The sequence below is a fragment of the Seriola lalandi genome, unplaced genomic scaffold (assembly GCF_002814215.2).
Source record: "Seriola lalandi dorsalis isolate HSWRI2012SDOR001 ecotype SW California unplaced genomic scaffold, Sedor1 jcf7180002054663, whole genome shotgun sequence".
Lineage (NCBI taxonomy): Eukaryota > Metazoa > Chordata > Actinopteri > Carangiformes > Carangidae > Seriola > Seriola lalandi.
The window spans coordinates 35,559-62,801 of NW_019525216.1; the positions used below are offsets into that span (position 1 = coordinate 35,559).

Here is a 27,243-nt window from a genome sequence, read left to right on the forward strand (position 1 = left end):
TGCTGTAAACTACAGTACAGGTAAAATAAGAAAAAACAAAAATACGTCCTATTCCTTCTGGGGATGGATTTAAAATGGATCCAGCGTTATCTGAAACATAAAAATATCAAGTATCCAGTCTCCAAAATCATGATTTCAGTACTTAGCAGTATTTCCATTTCAGATCAGCCTATTTTCTTGTCCAGTTTTGTACAGTATGAATAGCCTTGTTGATAACATTCCTAAAACACTAATATGGTTCTAATGTGCCAATACACGTCCAGATGGGGGCAAATTGAGTAAAACTAATGAAGAGGGAGAGCCGCAAATGAATAACTTAAAAACCAATAATCTCATCATGTCATTTCAAATGTTGTGTAGACCTATTAACTGATTTCATTTATTTCCCATGTATAGTTTAGCAATCTTAGACGTCAAGGAAGTGAAAAAAAGAAATGTGAAGAGATTAAAGATAAAGAAATAATCTACGTGGGGGGGGGGGCTCCAGGTGTCCCCATATAGTAATCATCCTTAATCATTCTCAAAGGGGCACACAAACCAAACTTGCTTTCAGATGTGTTGCTCAGTGTTTGAGACAAGACACAGACCTGCTTTTACTGCAGTGAGAGAAGCTTCGGACTGAAGGGGGCGAGGCTGTGTGTGTGTGTGTGTGTGTGTGTGTGTGTGTGTGTGTGTGTGTGTGTGTGTGTGTGTGTGTGTGTTGTTTGGCGGGCACATCATCATCCCGACCGAGAGGCAGCAGACCTCCTGCATCCTCCCCCGCATCCCCGAACCACTGCACTGTATCTGCGGGCACAGCTACGAGCATTCAGAGGCAACATCATGTGCAGTACTCGGTAAAGCCGGGACCTTCTCGCTGTACCGTGCTCACTTGGTCTCACAAGTAAATCGCGGCTTACGAGTCATTTTGTCAAGGATAATAATGATGAGGTAAGAGCTTCCGGTCGCCATTTTGCCGGTGTTTAACGGTTTAGAGAATATCTGCATGGAATAATCATTTGGTAAAGCCGTTGTTTGGATGGATCCCGGTGGCAGGATGTCCAAGCGACACCGCTTAGACTTAGGTGACGATTACTCATCGAGTAAAAAGAGGTCTTCTGATGGGTATGTAGCGTTAGCATTACCTAAAAGCGTCCCGCTGTTGCGGTGTCTTTGAGGAGTGCTGCAGACAGTTTGTTGTTGTCCTGCTGCTAACTAACCGTACTAACGTTAACTCGCGACAAATCTAGCTAGTAAGTTCGCACCGACTCATGAAAGGATAACTACCATGCACAAGGCTGCAGTTAATGGGCGAAAGCGGCTAATGTAGCTAACTTAGCAAACAGTTATCCAACTACTGGCCTGGTCTGGTCTGGTCTGGTCTGCACGTGGCTACATGCTAGCCGGTGCTAGGTTGAGCGATGCGTTAGATAGATAGAGAAAGGCATACATTTCATGAAACAAAGTGAACATGTCAGTACAGACTCTTGGTTGTTGTGGCATGTAGCATTTACAAAACACAGGCGGAAAGGTGCATTGCGGCTGCACACAGGAGCCCGAGTCAGGCTAATGTTAGCCGCTAAGCCAGATGCCCTGTCAGATGTTACTGACATGTCTCATTTTACAGTCCCAAATCAGCCGCTATATGCTATAAAGCAAGCACAGTTTGGGCTCATTATAGGATTGCTGAGCGTTGATATGCGTCTATACATGACTCGACAGGCCTGTAGAAGTTGGAGGAACCTGGGTTGAGGAGCCCCGGCTTGTCTGTTGTCAAGTGACACCGAGAGTACAAGCTCAGGGTCACTGCTCTGGATTTGACGTCGAATTGATCTTATGGGAGAGAGAGGCGAAATACATTTCCCACCAGGATAAATATACAATGCACTGTGTGAATTATAATATCAATATAATGTACAAATAATATAGGATATGATAATGGCATCATGTCTGGAGTGCAGACTGCAGCTTCCCCACAGTCAAGGACATTGAAGGTAGTTATGCCAAAATCCAGACAAGCTGTTTGGTGATGATGTGTTTCAGACCGGATGATGCTCATCAGCTCTCTAGTTGTCATGCCTGGCATCACCTCTGTTGTCAGCTCTTTCACACTGTATGTAGCTGTCATACATACATGGACAAAACTGGATATTAATTAGTACTGTGTTATTATGTTGTAAACATAATTGCTCAATATAAACGTGCAATACATACAAATTGCTAGTTAATTTGCAAATTTGCTAGATCAAGGTGTCATTGTCATTTAAGTCTTATCGCTAGATACATTTTGTATCAGTCCTGTTATTAAAATGAGACACATTCACACAGCATCTTTTCCATTTGGCCCATGTGCAGCCACCTTAAAGTCTGCACTTTGCACAGCTTTTTCCAGCTAGTGTTGGGAAATAAATGATTCATATTTTCCATTTGAAGCCGTAAAAATTTTTTTTTCTGGAATAGGAGAAGAAATTGCTGTACATTGTGGACAATTAGTTTATTCATGACCTTTGCATGCTACACTTGATTAGGCCACTGTGAATAAGAATTTGCTTTAACCTTTTCATGTGAATTTTTTTTTTCTCCAAGGAAAGAACTTGACATGGCCTAATATTTGTGCATTGTCCATTTCATGTCGTGGCTTTTATGTTTGGTTTAATCTCCTGTTGTGTATTCACTAGACCATTTCTAGGCCAAAATTGTTGCATGCATCCATGTTACAGCCAACTGAGAGTTCTGTCGTTGAGTTAAATTGGTTTGTTTGTGTGGCAATGCTTCATCACATCTCAACCTTGTGCATCTTCCTCTCACAGGCGTGACTACGGCAGGGACAGAGAACGTGATGAACGGTCGAAGGACAGGGACCGTGATCAGGACCGTGACCGGGATCGAGACCGTGACAGAGGCGGGGATGTGAAGTCATGTGGGCTGCCCAACAGCTCAGCTGCATGCATTGCAGGCTTCCTCAAGCAAAACCCCGGACAGCAGCAAATCAACCCCTTCACCAACCTGCCCCACACGCCACGCTACTATGAGATCCTCAAGAAGCGGCTGCAGCTGCCTGTCTGGGAGTACAGAGAGAGCTTCACTGACATCCTGATGCGGAACCAGTCTTTTGTGCTGGTGGGAGAGACTGGCTCTGGAAAGACCACACAGGTAGAAAGGCAGGAGGTTTAGCGACACCAGACTTTTGTTGTCAGTTGCCCCGACAAATACACTTTTACTGTGATATGACAGATAAAATCAAAATTTGAAATTCAGTGATGAAATTGGTGTAATAAAAAAACGGTGCGGTGAACAGATGCTGCATTTCAAACAGTGTCTCTCTGGAGCTGATTCATAGTATGTGGTTATTAGATTTATGTTAAGTTCTTGAAAGAGAGAGTTGTCTGTTTTTAAAATTTGCAAGAGAGAAGATTAGAGTAAATCACTGGTTGGACTCCTCCTGAGGGGAATATAAACTATCTTTCAAACACTTCTTAAATGAAATGGTGTAATCTTGTCTGTGCTTTCTGGCTTGATGGTAGAAAATTTGTATATTCCACCCATTGATCATGAGGTTTTGAGGTCTACTCTTTCGTAGGGGCTGCATTTATGGATCTTTTTTTGGGATCGTCATCTGTGGTGATCATTCTGTAAATGTAGAGAGGAAAAATAATCAGAGATGCACTTAAGTGTAAAAATGAATGGTATTTCTTTGAATTTAAGACAGAATGTTTGATACTGTATTTAGCCTTAAAATGCTCATAAAAGGCTGGAGGATTGGTGATTGTGGGTAAAATTAAATTCACAATTTTCTCATGTTTTCAGGGAAACCTATGTTTAAAATTAAGGCCTGTCTTAGCAAGCTGCTTATGTTTTGAAGCTCAAAACAAGAGCATTCCTTCAGTGAAACTGTGACAGGTATGATTTTTATAGGTATTTGGTTTGCAGGGAATAGCAGGCTGTAGTAAAGCACTTTTCAGGTAGTTAATGTTAATCTTTTATTTTTGTGGAATATTAGTAATAGGCTGGTGCATCTGCTAATTAGTTTCATCCTCCTCCACCTGCTGCCTTGGATTCATCTAACTTCTTTGCCTTTTCTTATTAAGAATTATTTTCACATGTTTTATCTACTCAAACAAAACCCAACTTGTCTGCTGTCTTGCAGATCCCCCAGTGGTGTGTTGAAATGGTGCGGTCAATGACGGGACCAAAGCGAGCAGTGGCCTGCACCCAGCCCAGGAGGGTGGCGGCCATGAGTGTCGCCCAGAGGGTGGCTGATGAGATGGATGTCATGCTGGGCCAGGAGGTGGGCTATTCCATCAGGTTTGAAGACTGCAGCTCTGCCAAGACCGTACTAAAGTAAGAAGGTTGTTTTGAAAGTCCAGATTTGTTTAAGAATGGGTTTGAATTTATTGAAATCTATCTTTATGTTTTTTTTCTTACTGCCCCAATACGTGGAGGCAAAGTGTAATGTTTTTTGCCCATAGCATTTTGAAAGGAAATGTCTCTTTGTGGGATTGCTTTGCTTATTTTTTATAATTTTAAGCTGAGATTTTATCAGATAATGAAATTGCACATGATGATAAAACCTTTGTATGTAACTGTCTGTGTTGCTGGATCTCTTTTGTTCACCCACAGGTACATGACAGATGGGATGTTGCTGCGGGAGGCCATGAACGACCCCCTACTCGAGCGCTACGGTGTCATCATCCTGGACGAGGCCCACGAGCGCACGTTAGCTACAGACATCCTCATGGGGGTTCTTAAGGAAGTGGTCCGCCAGAGGTCTGACCTCAAGGTAAAGACAAGGGTCTCTCTTTTACGGCCTTAGTTTCAGGATTTGGTAGCAGGTGCATTTAGTAGAATTTCCTAAATCTTAATGTAACTATTTACCCTGCACAATCACTCTTCCGGGAAATCAAGTCTACCTACTTTTATTTTGCCCTATCTCCAGACTGGTTGTTGAAAATGCCCTTGACAGTCGTCTGATTTGTTTCCATAAATATGTCCCACTTAAAGCTTACAAAACACTGTTAAAGCTCTAAATATTGCTTCCCCCCCTAGGATAAAATCAGTGACATCCAGTGTTTATGTCCCTCTTTTGTCACTCCTCCCTTTTGTCACATTTTTCCTGACAGTGTCCCCATGTCTGACAGCTGTGTATCTGTTGAGGAGAGAGAAATGTTGCTGTTAGGCTCAGAAATGCACATCTATTCTGCACCGCAGCACTAGTGGAGATTGGTCCCAGCGTCAGCCCCCATTTTAAGCCAATCAAGCAGGGGGGAGAACAGCAACGTGTCGGATGTGGATGGGAGCGTACAGGCAGGCAGAAGTTTTATAGGCAGTGTGTGCCAGACATAATTCTCATACAGCAGATGGATAATGACTAGTTGTTTGTCAGTGTGGAATCAAAGGTTAGATTGTTGTTCGCGGACTGTTAAATGAGGTCTAGGTTATTGGGAATGATCATCCACCCACACCCCTCTATTTCCTTCATCCCCATCCCCTACCAAATTTGAAAGTTTAATTTGCCTTGATTAAGAGCAATTATGATGTCTCACAGAGCGTAAAGCGAAATGCAGAGACGCTGGCCCCTGAAAATGTTTGAGATTGAAAATGGGAGACGTGTTTCCCATCAGAATCCTAATGCGCTCTATCTAATGGCTCTGGAGAGAACATTGTGTACCCAATATCGGGAACAAGGACTGTCATAGCTCTGTGTAGGTCAGTGACTTGGAGTGTAATGCCAAGTTCTACACTATAGACACCATCTTGGGTTTGTGCCAACGCGCTCATCCTAAATTCTAATTCAGAGCGTTATCCATCCTGTCTAACTTTTTGCACTCTTCATCTATCCTGTATTTAGTTGCACTGTGTTCGTATCCCCAGTCATCACCAAACCATACTCATCGTGCTAACTCATTCTTCACTTCAGCGCTCACTCCCATAATCACCACGGTCATTTACACTCTGCTGTTTTTTACTTTTTATTTTTATCTTTTCTTTCACCTCTTTTATGAACACATCGTCCCTGACAAACTTCTCCCACCTCACCCGCTCTCCTGTGCCCTTCTCTGTCCAGGTCATTGTCATGAGCGCCACGCTCGACGCCGGTAAGTTCCAGGTGTACTTTGACAGTTGCCCACTGCTAACCATCCCCGGTCGCACGCACCCGGTGGAGATTTTCTACACGCCGGAACCAGAGCGGGACTACCTGGAGGCAGCCATCCGGACTGTGATCCAGATCCACATGTGTGAGGAGGATGAAGGGGACGTTCTGCTCTTCCTCACTGGACAAGAGGTACGAGTCCATAGGTTTTTAATGACTTTTTTCATGGGTTACCCATTTTGATCTCCAAAAGCCAGGAAATATAGTTATATTATCTTTAGACACTTTCTGATATACATATACAGGTCCAGCTAATGATTATTTTTAGTTAGTTAGTTTATACATTATATTCATATTTTCTATTCATGTCAGAGAACTCCCCATCAGAATTTTCTTGAGCCTAAAATGCGATTTTATAAAATGTGTTTTTTGTCAGGTCCAAAACACAAATATTGTCAATATACTAGATAGAATGTTTGTTATAAGTGCTTGATTTAAAGAAAAAAAAAAAAAATAGTTACATCAACATAGTTGGAAATTAATTTTTATCTTGGTTAACTACTAATCAACTAATCTTACAGTTTCAACACTAGATTCATGTGTAATATTGTTATTTCTGTCCAAACAAATCTCTGTTAAGAGTGTTCCCATTAATCTAATAACATATATGAGCTGCTCACATACACTGTGTCATGTGCACACGCACGCACGCACGCAGCCCTCTCCACAGGAAACTATTAATCCTCAGACTGATATATGTTAATTCATGTGACTGTGCCTGTTTGGGAAACCACCAGGATTTGCACAGCGAAGGGAATAAAAATTACGAGGAGTGACCCAGATTCTGCCCTTCCCACGGATCTCTGAAATTAAGTAATTTATTATTTCTTTCCCTCCCACCCTGCAAATGTTGTCCACTGATGTGTAATGGGTGGCAGGGTTCATGCCCAAAATGATGAATTTTGTCACAGTTGGGTGGACGCACATGCACACACGTGCACATACACACACACACAAGCGCGCGCAGTGCGAGAGAGGGGGAAATACACCAACAAATGTTTCAATCTCCTGATCGTTGGACAAGAGAAGCCTGACGCAGCCGACAGTGTCTGTGCAGGTTTGATTAAATGGTTTTGGAGAACATGTGATAACTTGTGTTTTTAAAAAAAAAAAAAAAAAAATGTATCCACTCAAGGAATCATGTTGTTGTGTGCATGACTTCTCCGATCACATGTTTATTGGCAGTAATTATTTGTCACTCAGCAGCAGCAGCTTGACGGATGCAGCACACCCTCGTCAGATTTCATTAGTCAAAGCATGATCAATATGCAGCTTGTTAAGAAGGGGATGAAGTCATTGGAGGGCACGGTGTTTGAAGTGGTCTCCTTTGAGGGCTGGTAATTGATTTTCGATTACGTGGTATCCCAGCTGCTCCGACCGCCAGAAACACTGACAGTCACTCCTGTGAATGTGGAAAGTTTTAGATATTTGCAAGTGATGTGTTAAGAGATTTTTTTTATTTATTTATTTTTTGCAGTTAGATGTAATTTGTTGATGCATATTCCACCCCCTCTGCACTGTGTCAAGCAAAAAGCATTATTGAGAGCACTCCCACAGCGAGTTCATTATCAGCCCCTCCTAATTGGGTTAAAGAAGTTAATGTGTGGTAGGTCTGGCAGAGATGGGTGTTCAAAGGGGTGCTGCGGCGTGCCCCTCAAGCGCTCCTTAACCTCTTCAGTCTCCCAGCAACATTGATGTAGACTAATGATCGGGAGGCAGATCCATCGCAAAGCCGTGGACTCTTTTTATCTGACTGTTTAATTTATAACAGACGAAAGCAAAATGCACAGTACTCTTCTTTTTTTTTCTCTCTCTCTCTTCAACAGTTTTTCTCTGAGATATTTCGTTTCCACAAACAAATAGAACTGAAGCACCAACCCCAAACAAGAAAGTCGAAACTTATCACAGCTGTTGAGCAAAGATAAGTCCTAATATTTAAGCTTACCCCTCAGCAGCTAACATCAAAACATGGGGATTGGCAGGGGGGTTGTTTGCTAGTCAAGAGGAGCTCCTAAATGTGTCGGTTATTAGCTTGGCTGTAGATTGTTGCTTCTGGGGTCGCGGGGAGAGCTGGTGGACAGGTTCCCAACACTGGCCAACTGCCCCTATGTGTGTGTGCACGCAGACACACACTCTGTCTTCATGTCCCTAAGGGACAGACAGCCAGCTTGCTTCCAGTGCTTTGGCAAAGAGGTCCTTTTTTTCTCCATGGCAGCTGCTGCATCCAGAGGCTTGATAGGCTATTAATACCCAGGATAATTTTACCAATCCATTCAGATTTACCATTTTCCACTTGTCACTGTGTTGATTAAGAGGCACATGGCCATCAGCAGGGTTTGGCTTAATGCAATGAACAAGGGGACAAACAGGGCTAATAACACACTTTTACTCCAGAAGGAAAACAGGAAAATCACCATGGTGCTCTCTCATGTCAAGGCAAGTGCTACTGGCTTCACACGGTGGTACAAATGAAGTCACTTTCAGCCATCGCTTTAACAAATTTAAACACAGTGGGATTTTATAAAAGAAAACATCAAGGTCTGAGAAGTTTTCTATGTTGTCGTGTGGCATACAAAATAAAAACCAACCACAAGCAGCAGTAACATGATTTTGTTAATCTGAGAGCCTGTTCATCAGCTGCTGCATTGTTCCCATGGGCCTGCAGGTGGTGCAACAGTATAGGCTGTAATGTGACACATATAGTAACTGCTGCTTCATGAGGATTAAATGATTGTTGTTAGGAAAACAAGGAAAACGGTTCTTAACAGCGGAAAAAGAAAAGCTGTTACATGTTGTTCTGGGCCATGCCAGAAACTACTGAAAAGCTTCAAGTGTGATCATGTGCGTGTGCGTAGGCGTAGGTAAAATAAAACACCTTTTCCTACGTTTGTGAGGCGGTTGTGTCTGTGGGACATGTGGGTGTGTTTTTAGTACATTTAATATTGTATTCCAATAGGCCTTATGAGAATAAGCCCTAGCCCTGTGCTCACTATCATGCTTTCTTATTCCTGGTGCTACTCAGGTCCTCTGTCTGTCTGCCAGCCCACCGGCTCTAGAACGTTCAGCTTCACTAAACTGATCTGCCATGATTTGCCGCTGGTTATGCATCAGTGCTGCAGTCTCATCTCACATTCCCCTCTACAATACTGCACTGTGGAATAATGAACCCTGTTTGAGTCTGTCTGGCTCTGGTGTGTGTGCACGCGTGCCTACTGAGCGTGCGCGTCCATGTTTTCCGTGATTGCTGCATTTGACAACAGAGCCACAGGGAGTTCAGCAAAGCATACTGCAGTCCAGGTTTAATTTCCTCCGTCAGATGGAGCGATAGTTAGAACAAATGTACTGTAGCAGGGAACCACGGTTTCCCCGGCCGCCTCGCCTTCCCCTATCATCCAGACTCGCCGTCATTGTTTATCCAGGTGTTGTTCAGATCCTATTTGATTTCGCCGTTCGCATACACAAGTGACGCCCGGATTAATTGCCATGCTTCTGTCTTTCAGGAAATTGACGAGGCCTGCAAGCGAATCAAGAGAGAGGTTGACGACCTGGGGCCTGACGTCGGTGATATCAAAATCATCCCATTGTACTCCACGCTGCCTCCACAGCAGCAGCAGAGGATCTTTGAGCCACCCCCACCCAATAAACCAAACGGTGCCATCGGAAGGAAGGTATAACTGCCTTGTTGCTATAAAAACACTCAGAGGGGGAGGTTGAGGCAGGGCGTTTGAGGGAGAGGGTAAGTAAAAGAGAAATTGAGTGGGGTTGATGTAGAAAGGACAGATGGGGAATAAGGTGCGTAAAGGAAGAGAGCTGGAAGGTAGGGACTGAAACTTTTTTCCCTTTCTCAGCTTTAGTGCAGAACTGACTCACACAACATATGCTGCTTTTGTCAGCATGCGATTCTCTGCTCTAAATTATAACTGGGGTATTACTCACGCCCTCTGAGCCTGAGGAAAGTATTGCATTCTCAGTCATTTTTATCTTTCTACTACATTTGCACATGCCCTGCTGCTGCTCAGAGAGGAGGCCTAAGACCTTTGCTGTCTGATTTGGGGAAGGTTATATAAGCTGACCAAAAACAGGACTTTTTCCTCTCTGAACATACTAGGATGTTCTCCAACCTCTTAATCTCAGAGGAGTGGATGATCCTCTTATTGATACAGACACAAGACAATTTCTCTCTTTTGTGTGACAGTTTGTATTCAGATGGGCTCATCACTAGAGTAGCGGCAGCACCACCTGCGCTGCCACACTGTTGGCCAGGGATCTGACAGAATATCAGAATATCATCACTGCCAGTGAATGAGCAAACGTTCACCCCCAGCATCTGATAGGGGACGGTGTTGATGAATGATTCATTGCTACAACCCCTCTAATTGAGGCAGATCAGGCTGACATATGAGCAGTGAAAAATATTTATGGGCTGTCAAAGTTAAACAAATTGCGATACTTTAAAAAAACGCTGAATTCACCCTGGATTTTTATTTTTTTTGGAATACAATGTGAATAAGTGTGCAATGAGTCAAACTTTTAAAATGTTTTGTTTGACCGTGAAACAGGCATCAAGTCTCTCATCGAGTTTATATTTCCAGAGGGTTTTCCTACAAAGTTTGGATAATACATTACCACAACTTTGTAGCCCCCATTTCCCAGACTCTACAGTCTTGATTTTTATAATTTAATCTCTTCAGGCTTTCAGTGTCACGTGTGTGTGCACTGTGCAGGTCTAAGTGGCTCAACATTCTTAGTTGTTTGATTACCCGCTGTAGGATCTTTTCCCAAAGATCAAATGTCATTCCCTGTATTTGCCTCCGCTGTTCAAAGGGATGTTGACGTGCCGCAGCGCCGTAGTGTATTGCTTCTTCCTCCTGGTGAACATCTTATTACCAGCTTCCTTCGTGTTGAGTTACCTCAGAATATAAAGTGAACGTAGCGGGGTGACGCTGTGACCTCTGAACTCTTGTCGACCCAGCAACCGTTTTTAGCTTCCGAACAGCGCGACCGATTCCCTGTTTTCCCCCAAGATCTGATGTGTCGGGCGCTCGTCGGATCGGTCGAGGTCGCGTATTGAAAAGTTGCCGTGCTTGAAGTAAATGTGCTCCTCCTACATATCTGACTGAGCGACTCATCAAGTGAAGAATGCAGAGATGTCATTCCAAGCCAGCCCAAGAGGAAGTAGTGAAAAAGGATTAATGTTCGCCATGTCTGCAGCTAGGCATGCTAACGACTGCATTAGGCACCCTTCAATTAACATAAAGCACTAGCTCGTCATTGCTCTATTTCTCCAGGAAAGCTACTGATCTTCCATTTTTGAACAGTTTAATCATTTAGAGCCAAGGCAGCAATTGACTAATTACAAACAAAGACTATAATCTCACTCTGCTTTCCAGCGTCTCAAAGATTGTCTCTAACAAATGTGCCGTGATGAGTGTTAGGTTTGTTTTTAGCAGTCACGTTTGGAATATTCCCTCAAATGTCACTTGTGATTCCACCACATATCCATTTCAATGAGCTCTGAATGCGGGCGCGTCAACGCAGCTACAGGCACGTTCTCCTTTCCGCAGTTGGGGGAAAAGGCTTTATTTGTCAACAAGGCTGTGTCTCCCAGCAGGGAATGTGAAAGATGGCCCGTGTTAGCCATAGTACTTGCTCTCCTGCAGGTAATAACCCAGAAATAACATGCAGAGATGATGCTCTAATGATATTACTGATGAAGAAGCCAGGATTATCCAGTGCAGCGACAGACTGGAAGGAGCCAGCCTGCGTTCAGTGTAATGGCCCCAGCCTGGATAATCCTTCAGAATCAATGCAGTCAATGAGGCCACCCATATGATCATGAAATGTGAGAGGGTGTCATGTGTGGCATCTGCTGGAGCACTGACTGTGTCCCAACACACAGGGCAGCGCAGCCTCACCTATTCCTTTTTTTTTTTTACGGGACTTTGAAGCATTCCATGCCTTTCATTCCTTGCTGGGACGTTGGCGTACACTGTCTGTCATGAGACACTGTCTGATAGCCTGGTCTGTCTGTGTTTGGCCAGCCACTTTATTTTCCGACTGCCACGGTGTGGCTAATTGCTTTCACAATGTGACTCCTCTACACCTTTGGGTTTATGATAGCTCTTTTCCACTGCAGGAACTTAACAAGCTGTAACCTGGGGCTTCCCGCTGAATTCTGTGCCGCGTGAGTCCGTGGTGCGAGGTTCTTTTTGGCGTTTTCACTGTATTTTAGCCATTTTACAACCTGGGATGTTTTTGGGTGTTATGCAGTTAAAAAGATGAAAGCAGGATGTCGACTTTGTAGTTTTTCAGCGTCTTCCACTGCATGCGTTGTAATCCTTTATTTTCTTAATAATCTTATTTCACCTGCAGATTTTTTTTTTTCCCCCTGCATTTTTTTGGCTGAGAAAACTTTTCCCGGTCCTTTTCGTTTCATTCTCCGCTCACTTCAGCTCGCTCCAAATGGCTTATGTTAGTTGGATTTTGTTGTGCGGGTGTTATAGCTGTCCTTGCTGTGATGTGACGACACATCTGCTCGACCAATCAGGGTGGACAGCATTGTGGGCAACCCCCGAAAGAACCTGGAACTTTGATGTGGAGTTGTTAGAAATGTATTTTCAGGAACTCGTCCACAAAGCAGGTGGAGAACAGTGGAAAAAATAAAGTGAACTCACATTTGTCATGGAGTTCTTATGTCAGTCAGAGTTAGATCTCCATTCATCCAAAAACTACATGAATATTAACACATCCATTCTCCAGATACCACTATCTGATCAGTTTCATATGGATATGGACGCTCACTGCCTTCTCTTCATCCCTCTGTTTGAATAGTAAAGGGAATGAGTCTTTCGACAGGTGAATTACCCGAGGTCAAAGGCTGAATGCAGGGGAAAAAAGGCCCTCCCTGCCATTAATAACTAAACAGTCAGGCATTCTCAGGCTGGAGAGAAATCCTCACTTAAAAGGTGGGATTTAAAAGTCTCTAAGGCTCACAGCTTGAAGACAGCTGAAGAGGCACAGCTACAAAGGAAGTGTGTCAAGTGTGCAAAATTGGTTCTGTGGGCCTGTATCAGCAAAGACTACAGAGAACTGTTTGGTTTTGTGCTTGGCATTTTATCATAAAGACTACCAAGAAAGCAGACGGCTACCGCCAAATGACTGCTTAGGTCAGCCTACAGCTTGTTCCTGTCTCGGTAGATGTTGAGCAAGTGAGCAAGGGAAAGATTTTGTGGAGAGGCGTTTTTTCCCCAAACGCCCACTTCCATATTAAGCTGTGACACTGCAGTGGCAGTTGCCAGTAGAGTGAGCTGTGACCTGGCTGCCACAGTCTGAAGTGCTATGATGAATCTAAAGGATTTCTCTGTCCAGTCCTGTTTCCACTGTTATGTAAGGAGAACTCACCCTAGCGGCGGTCAAGGTTCGCGTGAGAGCAGCTGCAAATCTGTCTCCCACTCCTCTCCCCTCTTCCCTCTTCCCTCTTCTCCCTGTTTGTGTGACTTTTTTTTTTTTTTTTGCTCCAATTCAGCTGTCATTTCTCATAGTCCATCTTGCTATAGGGGATAATTGTAATAGAAAAAGATCTGAGACTGGGAAATGGTGCAAGTTCACAGTTCACCCACAAACCCACTTCTCTGTTAACAATGACATCTGCCCCGACGCTTGAATCAATTCCCACACCACCCTGACATGAGCACGGTCCCAAAAGCCACCTGTATTATCACCATTATCAGATGATCATTACGTCATTAGCACGTGTTAGCTCACTTTGAAAAGTAAGAAATCGCGTTTTCTTTATTTCAATCATTTCTTTATACGCACAACCGTAAAACTTACAATGGAAATATCTGCGGTAGCTACAGAGGCATGCACGTATCCGCCGTCGTTTTTGCTGTGGGCTATGCCGTAGCTAACGTGTCAAGACATGTAACGTGTCAGCTAACATTATGTATCTACACGTCAGGGCTGTGGCAGCTACAGAGATAAGAGATGGAGCCAACAAGAACTGAAACCGGTCAACCTGTTTTCTCCTGCAAGTCTCTGACGCTAGTGGGGATTGTTACAACTGAAGACAGGAGACAGACTCAGCCATTTAACACACATCTAGCCAAGCCAGCTCCACTGCAAACTGCACATTTCTGCTCTCTATCCCAGTGAATTAAAGAAAAAAAAAAAAAAAGTAACCAGCAACTGCATGTAGTAGCATTTGTAATATTTTCTTATGCAGTAATGCATCATGTAGCTACTGTGGGAGATTATAATTAAGGCATAACATGTCCTGATCAGATACGATACATCCATCCAGTGATGTGATGGTATCAACAGGTAAAATCCAACACTGGAATGAAAAGAATGTCTTCCATGTCTTGTCGCACTAGTTTTTATATTTTATTGATATTATATTGTAATATTTCAGTACCACATCCTCCTTTTGACTTTTGTAATGACGAGGGTTGTTAGACTATTTGCTGTCTGCCGTGGAAACACTTACGTGGAACACTTTTGTGGTGGTCAGGTCAGTGACTTTCAAAATGTTTCAAACTGAAGTTAATGCATTGCACTTGCAATGCTGTGTGTCTGTGGTGGTGTTTGCAGCACAGCTTTGACAGAGCCAGCTTTGCGTAGCACACAGCAAGAGCCAATCAGCGACAATGAGCTGTGCACAGTTGGCGTGTCTGCAGACAGCAGTGCTCCAAATTTCCAGACATGTGCTGGGTTCACATTAGAGATCTACAGCAGCCGTGAATTTGGGGGGAGAAAAGATGCTTGGATGAAAGCAGGAACCATTGTTGAGCTCTCAGCGTGTTAAAAAGCAGGTCACCTAACAGGAACCATTACATCAACTATTTTCTGCAATTGTTGAAAATCTCTGGAAAGAGCTTTCCAAGAGAAGGAAGCTGGCGTTTCCACAAAAGCAGCAACATGCTGAGGACAGTCAGACAGAAACTCCAACCACACACACACACACACACACACACACACACACACACACACACACACACACACACACACACACATCATAACAGAAAGGACAGAGGTAATGCATTTGGATGGCACACTGAGCACCTAGCCAGCTCTCTCCACAAATACATTGAAAGCACATTGAACTTGATTGCAGGAACTGCTGTGGTACTCCCCTGTTGGGTTGCATTAGACAGAGTGTGCACAGAGCGCCACAGAGTCATCTCCACAAGCTCCTTCAGTCAGCTTGCCTACATCAGGGAATATTTTTCATGTTAAAGCAAAGCTGATATCTGCACTCTTTTCTTCCTTGTGCTTAAGAATTACTATGATTTCTTATTTCCCAATTTTGCGCTGTACTTTGTTTTCTAATATTTCACACAAAGAAACTGCTGTAATCTCTAACCAAGTTGTTCATTATTTGAATGTTTGAATTTTGGAAAGGATTTGCTAAATAACCACACAAACCAGAGTCTGAGTCTTTTCCTCCAAACCCCTGAGGTAGATCATTTCTTAACCCTCGTGTTCTCATTTCCACAGGTCGTCGTGTCAACAAACATAGCAGAGACGTCCCTGACCATTGACGGCGTGGTGTTTGTAATTGATCCCGGATTTGCCAAGCAAAAGGTTAGGCCCGCCCCCGCCCCCCACCCCCCTTCTCCCTGCCGCCCCAATCTTCTCCCACCACTCTTTATCTGCTGCGATCATCTGCGTCTGTTGCCTGAGAATCCCCAGATAAACACAGCAGTGCACACCTGACAGCGGCAAAGATGGAAAAGCCAGTTATTCATTCCTCTGACATTTCACCAGCCTGGAGCCAAGTCTTACACACAGTGCAAAAAGAGATTATATATGCACTGTAGTGGATTGTGTGTATTTCTACATTTTGAGTTAGCTGCTTGTGTATATATATAGTAGATTGTGGGTGTTAGTATGTTTTTAGCTACTTTTTTTTTTTTACCTGTACCCCTGAAAAAATCTGCATCATTGCAGTTTTAGCTTCTTTTTTTTTTTTTATCCACCTGAAATGTGTTTCATCTTTTTCTTTTGCCATCAGGTGTATAACCCACGGATTAGAGTCGAATCACTTTTGGTGACGGCCATCAGCAAGGCTTCAGCCCAGCAGAGGGCAGGTCGTGCTGGACGAACATGCCCAGGAAAGTGTTTCCGCCTTTACACAGAGAAAGCGTACAAGACAGAAATGCAGGTAAGAAACAAGGCAGCTTGAAAATTAAAATTCTACGAGGTGGAAACAGGCGTTTGATTCTCATATCTCGCAATTCTTCAACGCCACAAGCTCTTTGTATCCCCCCAGAGCAGCCTTCAAGCCGGAAAAGCTCTCTGTTATTCAGTATTTGCTTTTACAACTGCTAGTTTTTACCTGAATTATATTTCCAAGAGCTCGGTGCTGAACCTGCAGAGGCCCAGCTCTCCACTTTCAAAGCCTAATTCTTTCACATCACGCCGTGTGGCAAAGGGAATCTTTATTAAACAAGTTAAATTGCCCTTTAAATGCCCTAGACTCACGGCCTTTGTTCAGTCTGACAAATAAGTGACACATGAGGAGATAATAAGATCCTGACTAATACATTTTGAATGGTCTTGGGTTTCTCTTGTACCTCTTAACTGACACAGGACAACACATATCCAGAGATCCTGAGGTCTAACCTGGGCTCCGTGGTGCTGCAGCTGAAGAAGCTGGGTATTGATGACCTGGTGCACTTTGACTTCATGGATCCACCAGGTTAGTTTGAAGAAAGACTGTTTTTTGTTCAGCTCAAAAACACATATTGAGAGTATACTCATAGTTCTTTATGTTGTTTTATTTTGCATTCGGTTCCACAAGAGTGTGAATCTTTGCCTGGTAAAACAATAATTTAAAATGTATTCAAAAGTGTTTCATTTTTCCCAAAATCAAATTGATCATGATTATTGATAAGAATTGTGTGCATTGCATTTACATTCTGTACTTTTCATTGTTGGTAGTGGGGTCCGCCATTTGCATTTCAAACTGCCTTCACACACACAAGGGGATTCATAGGAAACAATGCAGCATGTAATCCAATGTTACCTCTGTTTTTACCTACGCTATGTGCAGCATGAAATCAGATTGTAGTCACAATTATTATTGACTAGACTTTTTTTTCAAGTGTTTTTCAACCACACATGCTGTCACTACCGGTGACCAAGGGTGTCACCAGACCAACCAATGAATGAAATCTGGAAGGATTATAACTTCGATATCGAGTGAAATTGAGATCTTGATCTTCGGTGCCATTTGAATCAATACAAATGCAGCTCCTATGAAATCTAGCAACATTTAGTTTAACTGTGGTTGTTCTGATGTGCAGTATCAAATCTGGGTCGGCTGTGTCTCTCGGGAGCTCGGGAAAGACTACAAAGCAAAAATAAAGTGATCTTGGCAGATATCAAATAGTGCATAGTGAATGTTGAGATTTGCGGATAAGTGCTCTGGCAGACACGTCAGTAGCGTTTTGCAGTTTTTATGAGAAGTCTACTTTAAGTTTAGATTATTGCTGTTCAAAGAGAGAGTTAGTACTCTGTCTGAACAGACAGTTTATGTTCTGGCTCTCTCTCTGTTTGTATTTCTTAATTCTTGTACATCAGAATTATGCTGGATCTATTCCAAAACACAGACCTTGTCTCATTGAGACGCCAAGTTATGGCATTCCTCAGGAGAGTGTGTTCCTACATCTTCCCGAGGAGACCATCCCCTCCTTTCCCTATCCTTAACCCCCCCCCCCCCCCCCCCCCCCCTCCTTTTCTCACCATAATATAGTTTTCATCTCACCTCTGAGATTAAACCCATCTCTCCCCGTCCACTGTGGCAAACGCCATTTTGAGAATGAAATTGGTTACATCAATAGCGGTGCTATCACCTTGGCTATTGCCTTCCCTTTATATTCCTCCAGTGAAACGTGACTGACCTCCGCCGCCACCCCCACATTTCTCACAACACGTAAGGGTAAGCGCCAACATGTGGGATTGGCCTTGTCTGCCGAGCCTAACTGGGAACAGTGGGGTGAAGGGAAAGGAGAGGATTACCTTTTATTTACTTGATCCACTCATGGCAGAAGGTTTCTCCTAACTAGCTCCTGAGCACACTGGAAGCTGGAGCTAGTGGAGTGCAACAAATGATGTGTGCTTTGAGTCTGTGAGAGTTCCTGGACAGGCGCTTCATAATATCTAGCTACAGCAGATCAATTTTGATACGCTGTGTCGAAGGCCCGCCTCAGAGTAAGTGGACAGGTCAAAGAGGTGTCTTGGGAGAGTCGAAGATGAAACAATAGTTTTTAATGTGAGTTTTGGGGGGGGGGGGGGGGGTTGTTGTTTTTTTGGCATGCTTTAAATTCTAAATAAGTGGATGGAGGAGATTCTTGTAATTGTCGCAATCAAAGACTCCCTTGTTTGATGCTACAGCGTTTATTGTGGTAAAGCTAGGCCAACATAAATTTTGTATTGTTTCTTCCTGTTTAAAATACTTTCTGTCCTGGTTTATTTGGCTATGCCTGTAGTTACTGAAGTAACGGCAAATGCGGTTTAATACCACAGGTCGCAGTAACCCAGGGAGCAGCAAAACAAACTATTGTTGTTTTAATAAAGTGAGGGAACAATTGGCCTTTTACCATCATCCTGTGAGCAACCGTGATCTCATTTTATGCTGCACACGGCACAAGTCTGCAAACAGCAGAGCATAGTGAAAGGAGTTGGTTACCTGTCTGAGAAGTTGGAGGTGTTCAGCCTGTCGCCTGCAGCTCTTTATCTAACCGCTCACTGTGGCTGCTCCTTCTTGTTCCATTACTCCCTGCAATATTTCAAACTGATCCGCTGTCAAAAAAGTGCAGAAAAAGACCGTTGAATGATAGTGGTATGCGCTAAGCTCACTGACAAACGCGTTGCATTTTTTGTGACTACTTCATAATAAAAGTCAACGTGCAGGTTAAATGCTTTTAATGTGAAGCTGCCTCAGTAGGAAATGTTTGGTTTGCATTAGAAAAACAACTTCATACAGGGTTTTTTTAGACACCCAGTTCATAATACTGCAAATATATAGATATTACAATGCTTTCATCACTGTGCCATAAGCTCAGTAACCATTGTGTTACTTTGTCCGGCGACAGATACAGTGACTTAACAAACATTTATTTAAATGAAAATCTCTGAGGTTGCCTCTGAATTTGAGTTAAGATGTCCCTGATAATCAAAGTAATCAATCCCAAATGCCAGTGGCCTTTTCCATTTGAGCTTGTCCATAATCTTAATGCATCCCTGATTTTCCTTTTACTGTGAAACGCTCAAATATCTAGTTTATTTTTCTCTTTGCCCACCTCGCTCCCCGCTCACTAAACACAGGAGCGACATTGTGAGCCAGCCAACCAAATGGAAAATCCAAAAGAAATCAGTAGCGATTTACACAAGGACTTGGCTGGGTGGGATTCATTTGCCTCGTGACATTTCCAAAGAAGTACCTTTCAAAGCCAATGTGGTTTAATGTACCTTTAGCCTTTCGTCTCATTGATTTGGCCCTTGGTTAATATATCGGATTCTTGTGTGTTGAGGCAGTCAATACTTACTTTTCTGATGAGCCGCATTGTGTATAGATTGAATTTCCACACTGGTTCATCATGCTAGCAGAATTTGGAAATCAGATTTTCACCTTATGTTCAGCCCCACACAAGCCATTGGTGTAGTAAGTAATGTGGCCGGCACTCACTTTGTGTTTAAAGAAGAAGAAGAAAAAAAAAGAAAAAAGTAGCTTTGATGCCCCAAATCAATATTTGTTAATCATAAAAAAATGCCTCCCTGCTGTTTGAAATTGAATTTTTTGGGAGCACTTGAGAGAAATGAAAGTGAACAAGCACCGCAGCCAGAGCTTGAAGCTAATTTTCAGTTAACATGCAACTGGTCATTAGGCTTCAGCTCTCGGGAGCCAAAGGTCAATAATTGCATCTGGAGGAAAAATCTTTTAACCAAACGGTGGAAGCCTTTTGTGTTGAAGCATTAAGTAGAAAGTTCTCCTGTAATTGCATTAGTTGTTTAGGATTGCCTGAGCGGAGGATGAAAAATGAGCTCTGCCATGATTACTTCTCCGCTAAGTTGCTGTCTAGCGTAACTCTGGCCATCACATGCTGAGAGCCTTCTCATTTTGATTCACCTCATGCTCCCTGCCACTAAACCTGCAAACAGCCTCCCTTTGTTTGAGCGTCTGTGTCTTTTCTTAACTCGCATTTGTCTTCTATTCAAGGTCCAGGTACAGCAGGTGATGGAACTCTATTGTTTTTGCTGCCTTTTTCTCTCGGGTGCCTCTTATTTTTCGAATACGCCGTCAAATTCGGTTCATCAGGTTGCAGATCTTCTCCACTGCAGAGTCAACAAGAGAGTTTATATCTTAGCCAATAACCACTTAACCACATGGCATAAAATCACATTTTAACTTATGTTCTCTGGCTAAAAAGAAATCAATTTCAGTTATTACATTTTTATTTTTGCCTGGATGTTTTTTCCTCTATTTGGGAAAATTATGTTTTGATATTCAGTTGCTTGAATGTGAAAATTTGTGCAGTGAATATTCTGTGTTGATGGAGTACTCATGTTTGACAGTTTCTAAAAAAAAAAAGTCCAGTCAATTTAATTTGATTTTGAAGACGCAAATAGGAAATGAGGTATGATTTTTAAGTGCCCGAAACAGCCAGATTTAACGTGAATCTTTGAATCTTACATTCAATTCTTGACAGATGTATTATTTAGCGTGACGGTGAAGATCCACAAACCTAAATAGAGCTGCAACTAAGGATTATTTTCAATGGTGATTAATCAGCAGGTTATTTTCTTGATTAATTGATTGAGGAAACAGTGAAAATTGGCCATTAATACTATCCCAGAGTCCAAGGTGACTTCTTCAGGTATCTTATTTTATCTGACAACAACAATCCAGAATGTAAAGAGATTCAGTTTACTATCATACATGACAAAAAAAGCAGCAAGTTGACATATTTGAGAAGCTTGATAATGATGTGAAAGGATTCATGGCTTATCACAATAGTTGTCTAAAATCTTTTTTGACGAACCATTTCAGCTGCAATAGTAAAAACACGCAGTTCTTCTTCTCCTGTAGGTTCCAAATTCTTCTCGAGTTGAGAACAATTGGAGTGGTCTCGTGTTCAAGTGTTGCTGTAATGAAAGAATGACAGTTTTGGAAATTGTCCTCTCTCCGTGTGTGGTTTTGCCCGTGGGACTGGAACCCTTTTAATGGCCCGTGTCTCCCACTCTGTCTCCCCCAGCCCCAGAGACACTGATGCGAGCCCTGGAGTTGCTGAACTACCTGGCAGCGCTCAACGACGACGGTGACCTGACGGAGCTGGGCTCCATGATGGCAGAGTTCCCCCTGGACCCCCAGCTGGCCAAGATGGTCATCGCCAGCTGTGAATTCAACTGTTCCAACGAGATCCTCTCCATCACTGCCATGTTGTCAGGTAATGCTCAGGGCTGGCCCGCTGTGTGGGTCTGAGCTGCTACTCTTTCCATTTCCTGTGCTCATGGACCAAGCTTTAGAAATGACCAGTGAGCAGCTGATTTATAACTTTTAAGTCTCTAAAATGTCTTTGATCCCTCTTTTTATTTTAGTTGTGTTGACATGAGGCTTTTAATGGGTCTGTTTAAGTCCTGGCAAAAACTTAGTTTAAAATAATATTTACAGCTGACTTCTCTGTATGATCAACTCAGACCCCAGAGGTCTTAATCTACTTAGAATAAGTGTCATGTGTTCCTACTGAACTTAACTACAAGGCAAGCAGAGGATAAAGTCAGTGGTGTCAGCTATTATTTGTGAAGGAGGGGAAAAATACATGTCTGGACAAAATGTATAGGTGTAGCTGGAGCAGCACCAGCACCTACTACAGCAGTAATTGCACTTCAGGCTTTCCAAAGCAGAATGCTGCTCATTGAGATGAATCTTGACGCCTTTGAAGGGAGTGCGAGGGTCTTTGAGTGGGGAAATGGATTTAAGTAGCTGTTTGGACGTGGTGTGCACTTAAAGCAGGTGTTTCAGGATGACAGGTTTTTGCTGAGTTCATTAGAGTAAGCAGCAAAAGTACACCTGAGAATGGTGCCGCCACAGCAACCAACCATGAGGCTCAATAAACACAGCTTTTACCCATTATAGCTACAATCAAGCAGGTTTGACATTAAGCAATTCAGAGCAAATTCACTGAGGGGAGAGGGCAGAACCAGAGTAAATCATACACCACTGCTTTTAGATGAGATGCTTGTTTGGACTGGGGGCCACACGTTCACCATATCTTGTGTAAAACCATACAGTAGCGCGTCAGGACGGAGAAACACACCCCCTCTCCTCTCCCCTTCTCTTTGACCCTCCACCTTTCCATTCCCACAATAAACACTTCGCAATACAGTGTGCCCTGTGAAGTGTTCTGTGCCTCTCTTGAGCTGAGGCCTTGTTCCCCTCTCTGGGATTTGCTTAACTTATCCCTATGGGCGGCTGTGTTGGGGCCTATACCAACCTTGTTTAGTCCCACAGTGCTTCGTCCGACCCACCGAGGCTAAGAAGGTGGCTGACGAGTCCAAGATGCGCTTTTCCCACATCGACGGAGACCACCTGACGCTGCTCAACGTCTACCACGCCTTCAAACAAAGTGAGTGGCCCGATCATACATGCACTCGCTTTTCACCGAAATTCACGGGTGTCCTAATTTGTCTTAAGTTGACCCTTTTCTCCCACAGACAACGAGTCCACTCAGTGGTGCTATGACAACTTTGTCAACTACCGCTCGCTGATGTCGGCCGACAACGTACGCCAGCAGTTGTCCAGGATCATGGACCGCTTCAGTCTGCCGCGACGGAGCACTGACTTCAGCAGCAGAGACTATTACATCAACATCCGCCGAGCGCTGGTCACTGGCTTCTTCATGCAGGTCGGTCAGATCGCGGCCCCTTGGCGAAGTTCTGTGCTCACAAAAACAGTCACCTGTTGACGATAGCTAATTAGTCTCCCGCAACTTTGTTTTTAAAGACTCATTATTAAACTTCCTCATAATTCTTTTTCCTCTGTTATTCCAGCAAAGGCAGTCTTTGTATTCAGCTCCACTGCTGACCTGATGCTCACCGAAGTTTGCCCTTGTTGAGTTTGACCATTTAAAAAATAAATAAATAAATATGTGTTGTGCAAAACATTTGCACTCACTAAACATGCAGCTGAAGTGTTTATTGTAATGGATCAACACCTTTTAAAGCACACACACACGCAGACACATGCACACACACGGCTGCTTTGTTTTAAACACATAACAAGAAATCAAGTCAATTTGTGCCTCGCTCAAGGAAACAAATGGCATTCTGCAAGGAGCCATTTTCAGGGCTACCTGAAACAAGCAACCTGACAGGTTGAATTATGGTGTTAATATTTAAATATTTGTCAACATTAACCTTTATCTCGCAGACATATTTGCGGTTCATGTTCGAGCTTTCACAGCATTTGAGATCATGTCTTTGTTTGGAAAGGCCTTTATTGAGACTGATTGCCTTGGTTAATCACAACAGCCACTGCAGCTTTACCAAGTATCTGCAGAGTAGGAAAAAATTCATCACTGCCTGATTACAAACAAGTTCGTCTTCTGTCAGGTTGACTTTTATTTTTTTGTCATTGTGTTATTAATTTACATAGATTAAGATGGAACAGAAATGTTACAGAAATTAAATTAAGCACCAATAAAGGCTGTGTGTGTGTTTTTTTTTTTTGTTTTTTTCCCTTTCTATCAGTGTTTTTTCTTTTTCCTGGCAATGACCCTCCTCTGTTCCTGTGCTGTAAACAGATCGCTCACCTGGAGCGCACCGGCCACTACCTGACGGTGAAGGACAACCAAGTCGTACAGCTGCACCCTTCCACTGTGCTGGACCACAAGCCCGAGTGGGTGCTCTACAACGAGTTTGTGCTCACTACCAAGAATTACATCCGCACGTGCACTGACATCAAACCAGAGTGGTAAGTTTCAATTCTGGGGTGGCATGTTTTAAAGGCAATTACCAGTATTGTATTGTGTTGTGTAATACAAAGCAAAGCAGTTGATTAACGCATTTACTTGAGTACTTTTTTTTATATGGACACTTCATTGATAGAGCAGTCTGATACCCTGTATGTCACCCATGTGTTATCTCATTACTATTGTAAAATCTTACTCAGCTTGTGTCAGACATCTTGGATTTCTGCACAATCGCATAATTCGTGTTGGTTTTTTTAAGTAGCTTCAAAAAGATCAATTTTTTTCTTTTGATTTGCTTGTCTGTGTTTTTGGGGGTTTTTTTCCCCATGAGTGTTTCCACACATTTTATGGTCTGTCTCCTGCAGAGGATGTATTTCCTTTTTTATTTTTTCCACCTCAAAAATCAACACATTTTATAGGATTTGGGTGCCTAAACCTTTGAACAGAACTATAAATACCTTGAATGGGCAGCACACACCGGCAGTGTATGACACACGTCGACACCCACACCTGTAGCTGTGAGTGTAAACCAGCACACCGGCAGCATCTTGACGCACATTGTTGTGTCAGGATGCGCCACTGTTCCGAGTCCTCGTGGCGACGTGCATCATTGTTTCAGAGAAGTAGCAGTTTTATCACGTTGATTCCCTCGGACCAGCACATTCTGGCTACTGTACCCTGACTACTACTGTCTGTACAGTACGTCCAGTGTTTGCTGTGAGAGCCGATTTGATGTGACACTACGTCTCACATCTGGTGCGGTTAAAAAGTAAAGTTGAAAGTCTGCATTTTACCTTTGTACTCACAGTTTCATTTCACTCGTGCTCAAGTACAGACTCATGACAGCTAGAGCTGCAACTAGGGATTACTGTCACCATCAAGTAAAGCACTGATTATTTTCTGGATTAATCTGTTTATCGTTTAGTGTATGAAATGTCAGAAAATAGTGAGGGGGGAAAAAATCCTATCACATGTTCCCAGAGCCCATGGTGATGTCTTCAAATGTCCTGTTTTGTCTGACCAGTAGTCCAAAATGTTAGACTAAGAAAACAGGAAATTTTCATATAATTACTTTTTTTTTTTTTTTAAATGACTGAAACAAATACCTGATCATCAAAATTATTGTCGATCAGTCAGTCAACTAATCAGTTTATTGACTAATTGTTACATATGAGTCTTGACTGAGAAAAGTCGAATAAAAAATTAGACGCCAGCCCCACTGCTGTCGGCTTGTATGCACCGCACACCCTCAGTGAAACGGACAATCCTACCTGTGTTTCTCTTCCCCCCTCTGTGACCTCGTGCAATTACGTATCAAATTTGTTGTGGCTGCGCTGGCAGTCAGCGTGTGAATATGGAAGAACAGCGTTCTCCCACAAGTAAACACCGAAGACAATTTTTGTGACTAATGTTTACTTGCTTTCTTTCCTAGGTTGGTGAAAATTGCCCCGCAGTACTATGAGATGAGTAACTTTCCCCAGTGTGAAGCAAAGAGACAGTTGGAGCGTATCATTGCAAAACTCTCATCCAAGGAATACACTCAGTACTAAGAAGGTTTGCATGTGCTGCAGCAGCATCCTCAGTATTTGTACAAAGAAAAATCTGAACTCATTTGAGCGTTCTATATTTTTTTTAATGTCCACCAACAGCCTAATTTTGAATTCTATTTTTGTCTCACCGTGTTTAATGTATTTTCATAATGACTGATGAATTGTGTCCAGTTGCTTTTTAGGGCCACCTTGTGTCATTGTTTTTGGAGCCAAGAGGGTGAAACACTATTAGAAACTGACTGTATGATTGGTTATCGTTTCTGTCTAAAGCATGATATTTTATGTAAATTTCAACATTCGTCTTAAAGACATCAATAATAACAAATCCCACCTCGGGATTCTTGGCTGGTGTTTTGCTTCTACTGCTAAAACAGCATTAGTCCATGAAGAGACGCTTTTGATCAAATGTAATTTATACTGTATTTTGATGCAGGCATAATGTGATGTTCTCTTGTCATGGAGATACTAAGAGGGGCACATTTCCTGTCAACTGTTCAACTTAATAAAAAATGACTTTGTAATAAAATATTTTTCTAGTGTCAGCATTAAAATAACAAGATAATCTGCGCATAAACTTTTCACTTAACCCTCAAACACACACACACACACACTCGCACTGAGCAGTCACGTTTTGACCTGCCAAATCCTTGCTTGTTTCTTGGCTCTTCAGGGAAGTTAAATCTTATTACTGGGATATTGATAGCTTCAGAAACAGTTGGAGTGAGGGGGAATGTTAATTACAAATGTTTCGGAACAAGATCAGTGTGAAATCCCTGCTGTGCTGGAGCCTGTTTCGGCTGTACTGCTTTGTGTCAGTGCCTCTCTGATGTGGAAGGTGCAGCTTTGCAGTTGGGAGAAGCACGGATTCGAAGCACCACAGTGATCTGAAGAGTAACCAGAGTGATGATTGGTGCTGCAACTTTTATAATTGTCAAACTACAGGCTCGTCAGCTTAAAACATAAAATGTAGCATCCAACAAACAAACTTGAGAATTTCTTAGCAACAAACTGTCTCGGGAAGCTTTCCCCTCTCGTTCTGGGGGTCAACAGCTTAACGAGAACAGCTGCCAGTGGCTGGCGAAGCGTGAATTCCATGAAGAGTTTGTGAAATGGGATTCACAGGAAGCCTCTGGAGATGTGGGTGGGGGTCCTCACCTGAGTTCAGTTCAGTCAGGGTCCCCGGGAATGCCAGTACACTCCTGGCCCTATCGCCGTTGAGGACTGAATAACACTACTTGGCAAGGAGCAGTTAAATCTTTACAGCATTTCTGTTTGAAAATGACTTAAACCATTAATCCATTACCAAAACAGTTATCAATTAATTTTCTGTGGATCAGCTTATCGGTTAGTTGGTTATTTCAACTCTACTTGTGTAGAAGAGTTGGAAGCATGAAAATACAATGACAAATGTAAATCAAATATCCCATTTGGTTTCCATAGGGCTTACCTGTTTCCTATGCTTTTTTCAGGTACACAGCAGCCTTTATGGTGAGATAACTTTGCTCTCCCCTCCTCTGCATCTCAACTTTACATTACTTGTAAGGGAGTATACATAACATTGATGTAAGGATAGAGGCAGAAACGAACC

General features: G+C 42.8%; 1 protein-coding gene across 2 annotated transcripts; it reads left to right on the forward strand.

The window, feature by feature from the left end:
* Positions 1–688: 688 nt before the first annotated feature.
* On the forward strand, positions 689–26,183 carry dhx15 (DEAH (Asp-Glu-Ala-His) box helicase 15). Of its 2 annotated transcripts, none has more exons than XM_023421111.2 (14): positions 689–930; positions 2,790–3,132; positions 4,127–4,320; positions 4,600–4,759; positions 6,044–6,262; positions 9,631–9,798; positions 15,629–15,715; positions 16,146–16,295; positions 16,724–16,832; positions 21,391–21,582; positions 22,639–22,761; positions 22,850–23,040; positions 23,938–24,107; positions 25,538–26,183. In XM_023421111.2, the coding sequence occupies exons 1-14, from the start codon at positions 923–925 to the stop codon at positions 25,653–25,655; spliced, it is 2,232 nt and encodes a 743-aa protein (XP_023276879.1). In that variant the 5' UTR covers positions 689–922; the 3' UTR covers positions 25,656–26,183. The 2 variants fall into 2 exon arrangements, with proteins under 2 accessions (XP_023276879.1, XP_023276878.1); XM_023421110.2 differs by lacking the exon at positions 689–930 and adding an exon at positions 943–1,104.
* The last annotated feature ends 1,060 nt before the right edge of the window (positions 26,184–27,243 follow it).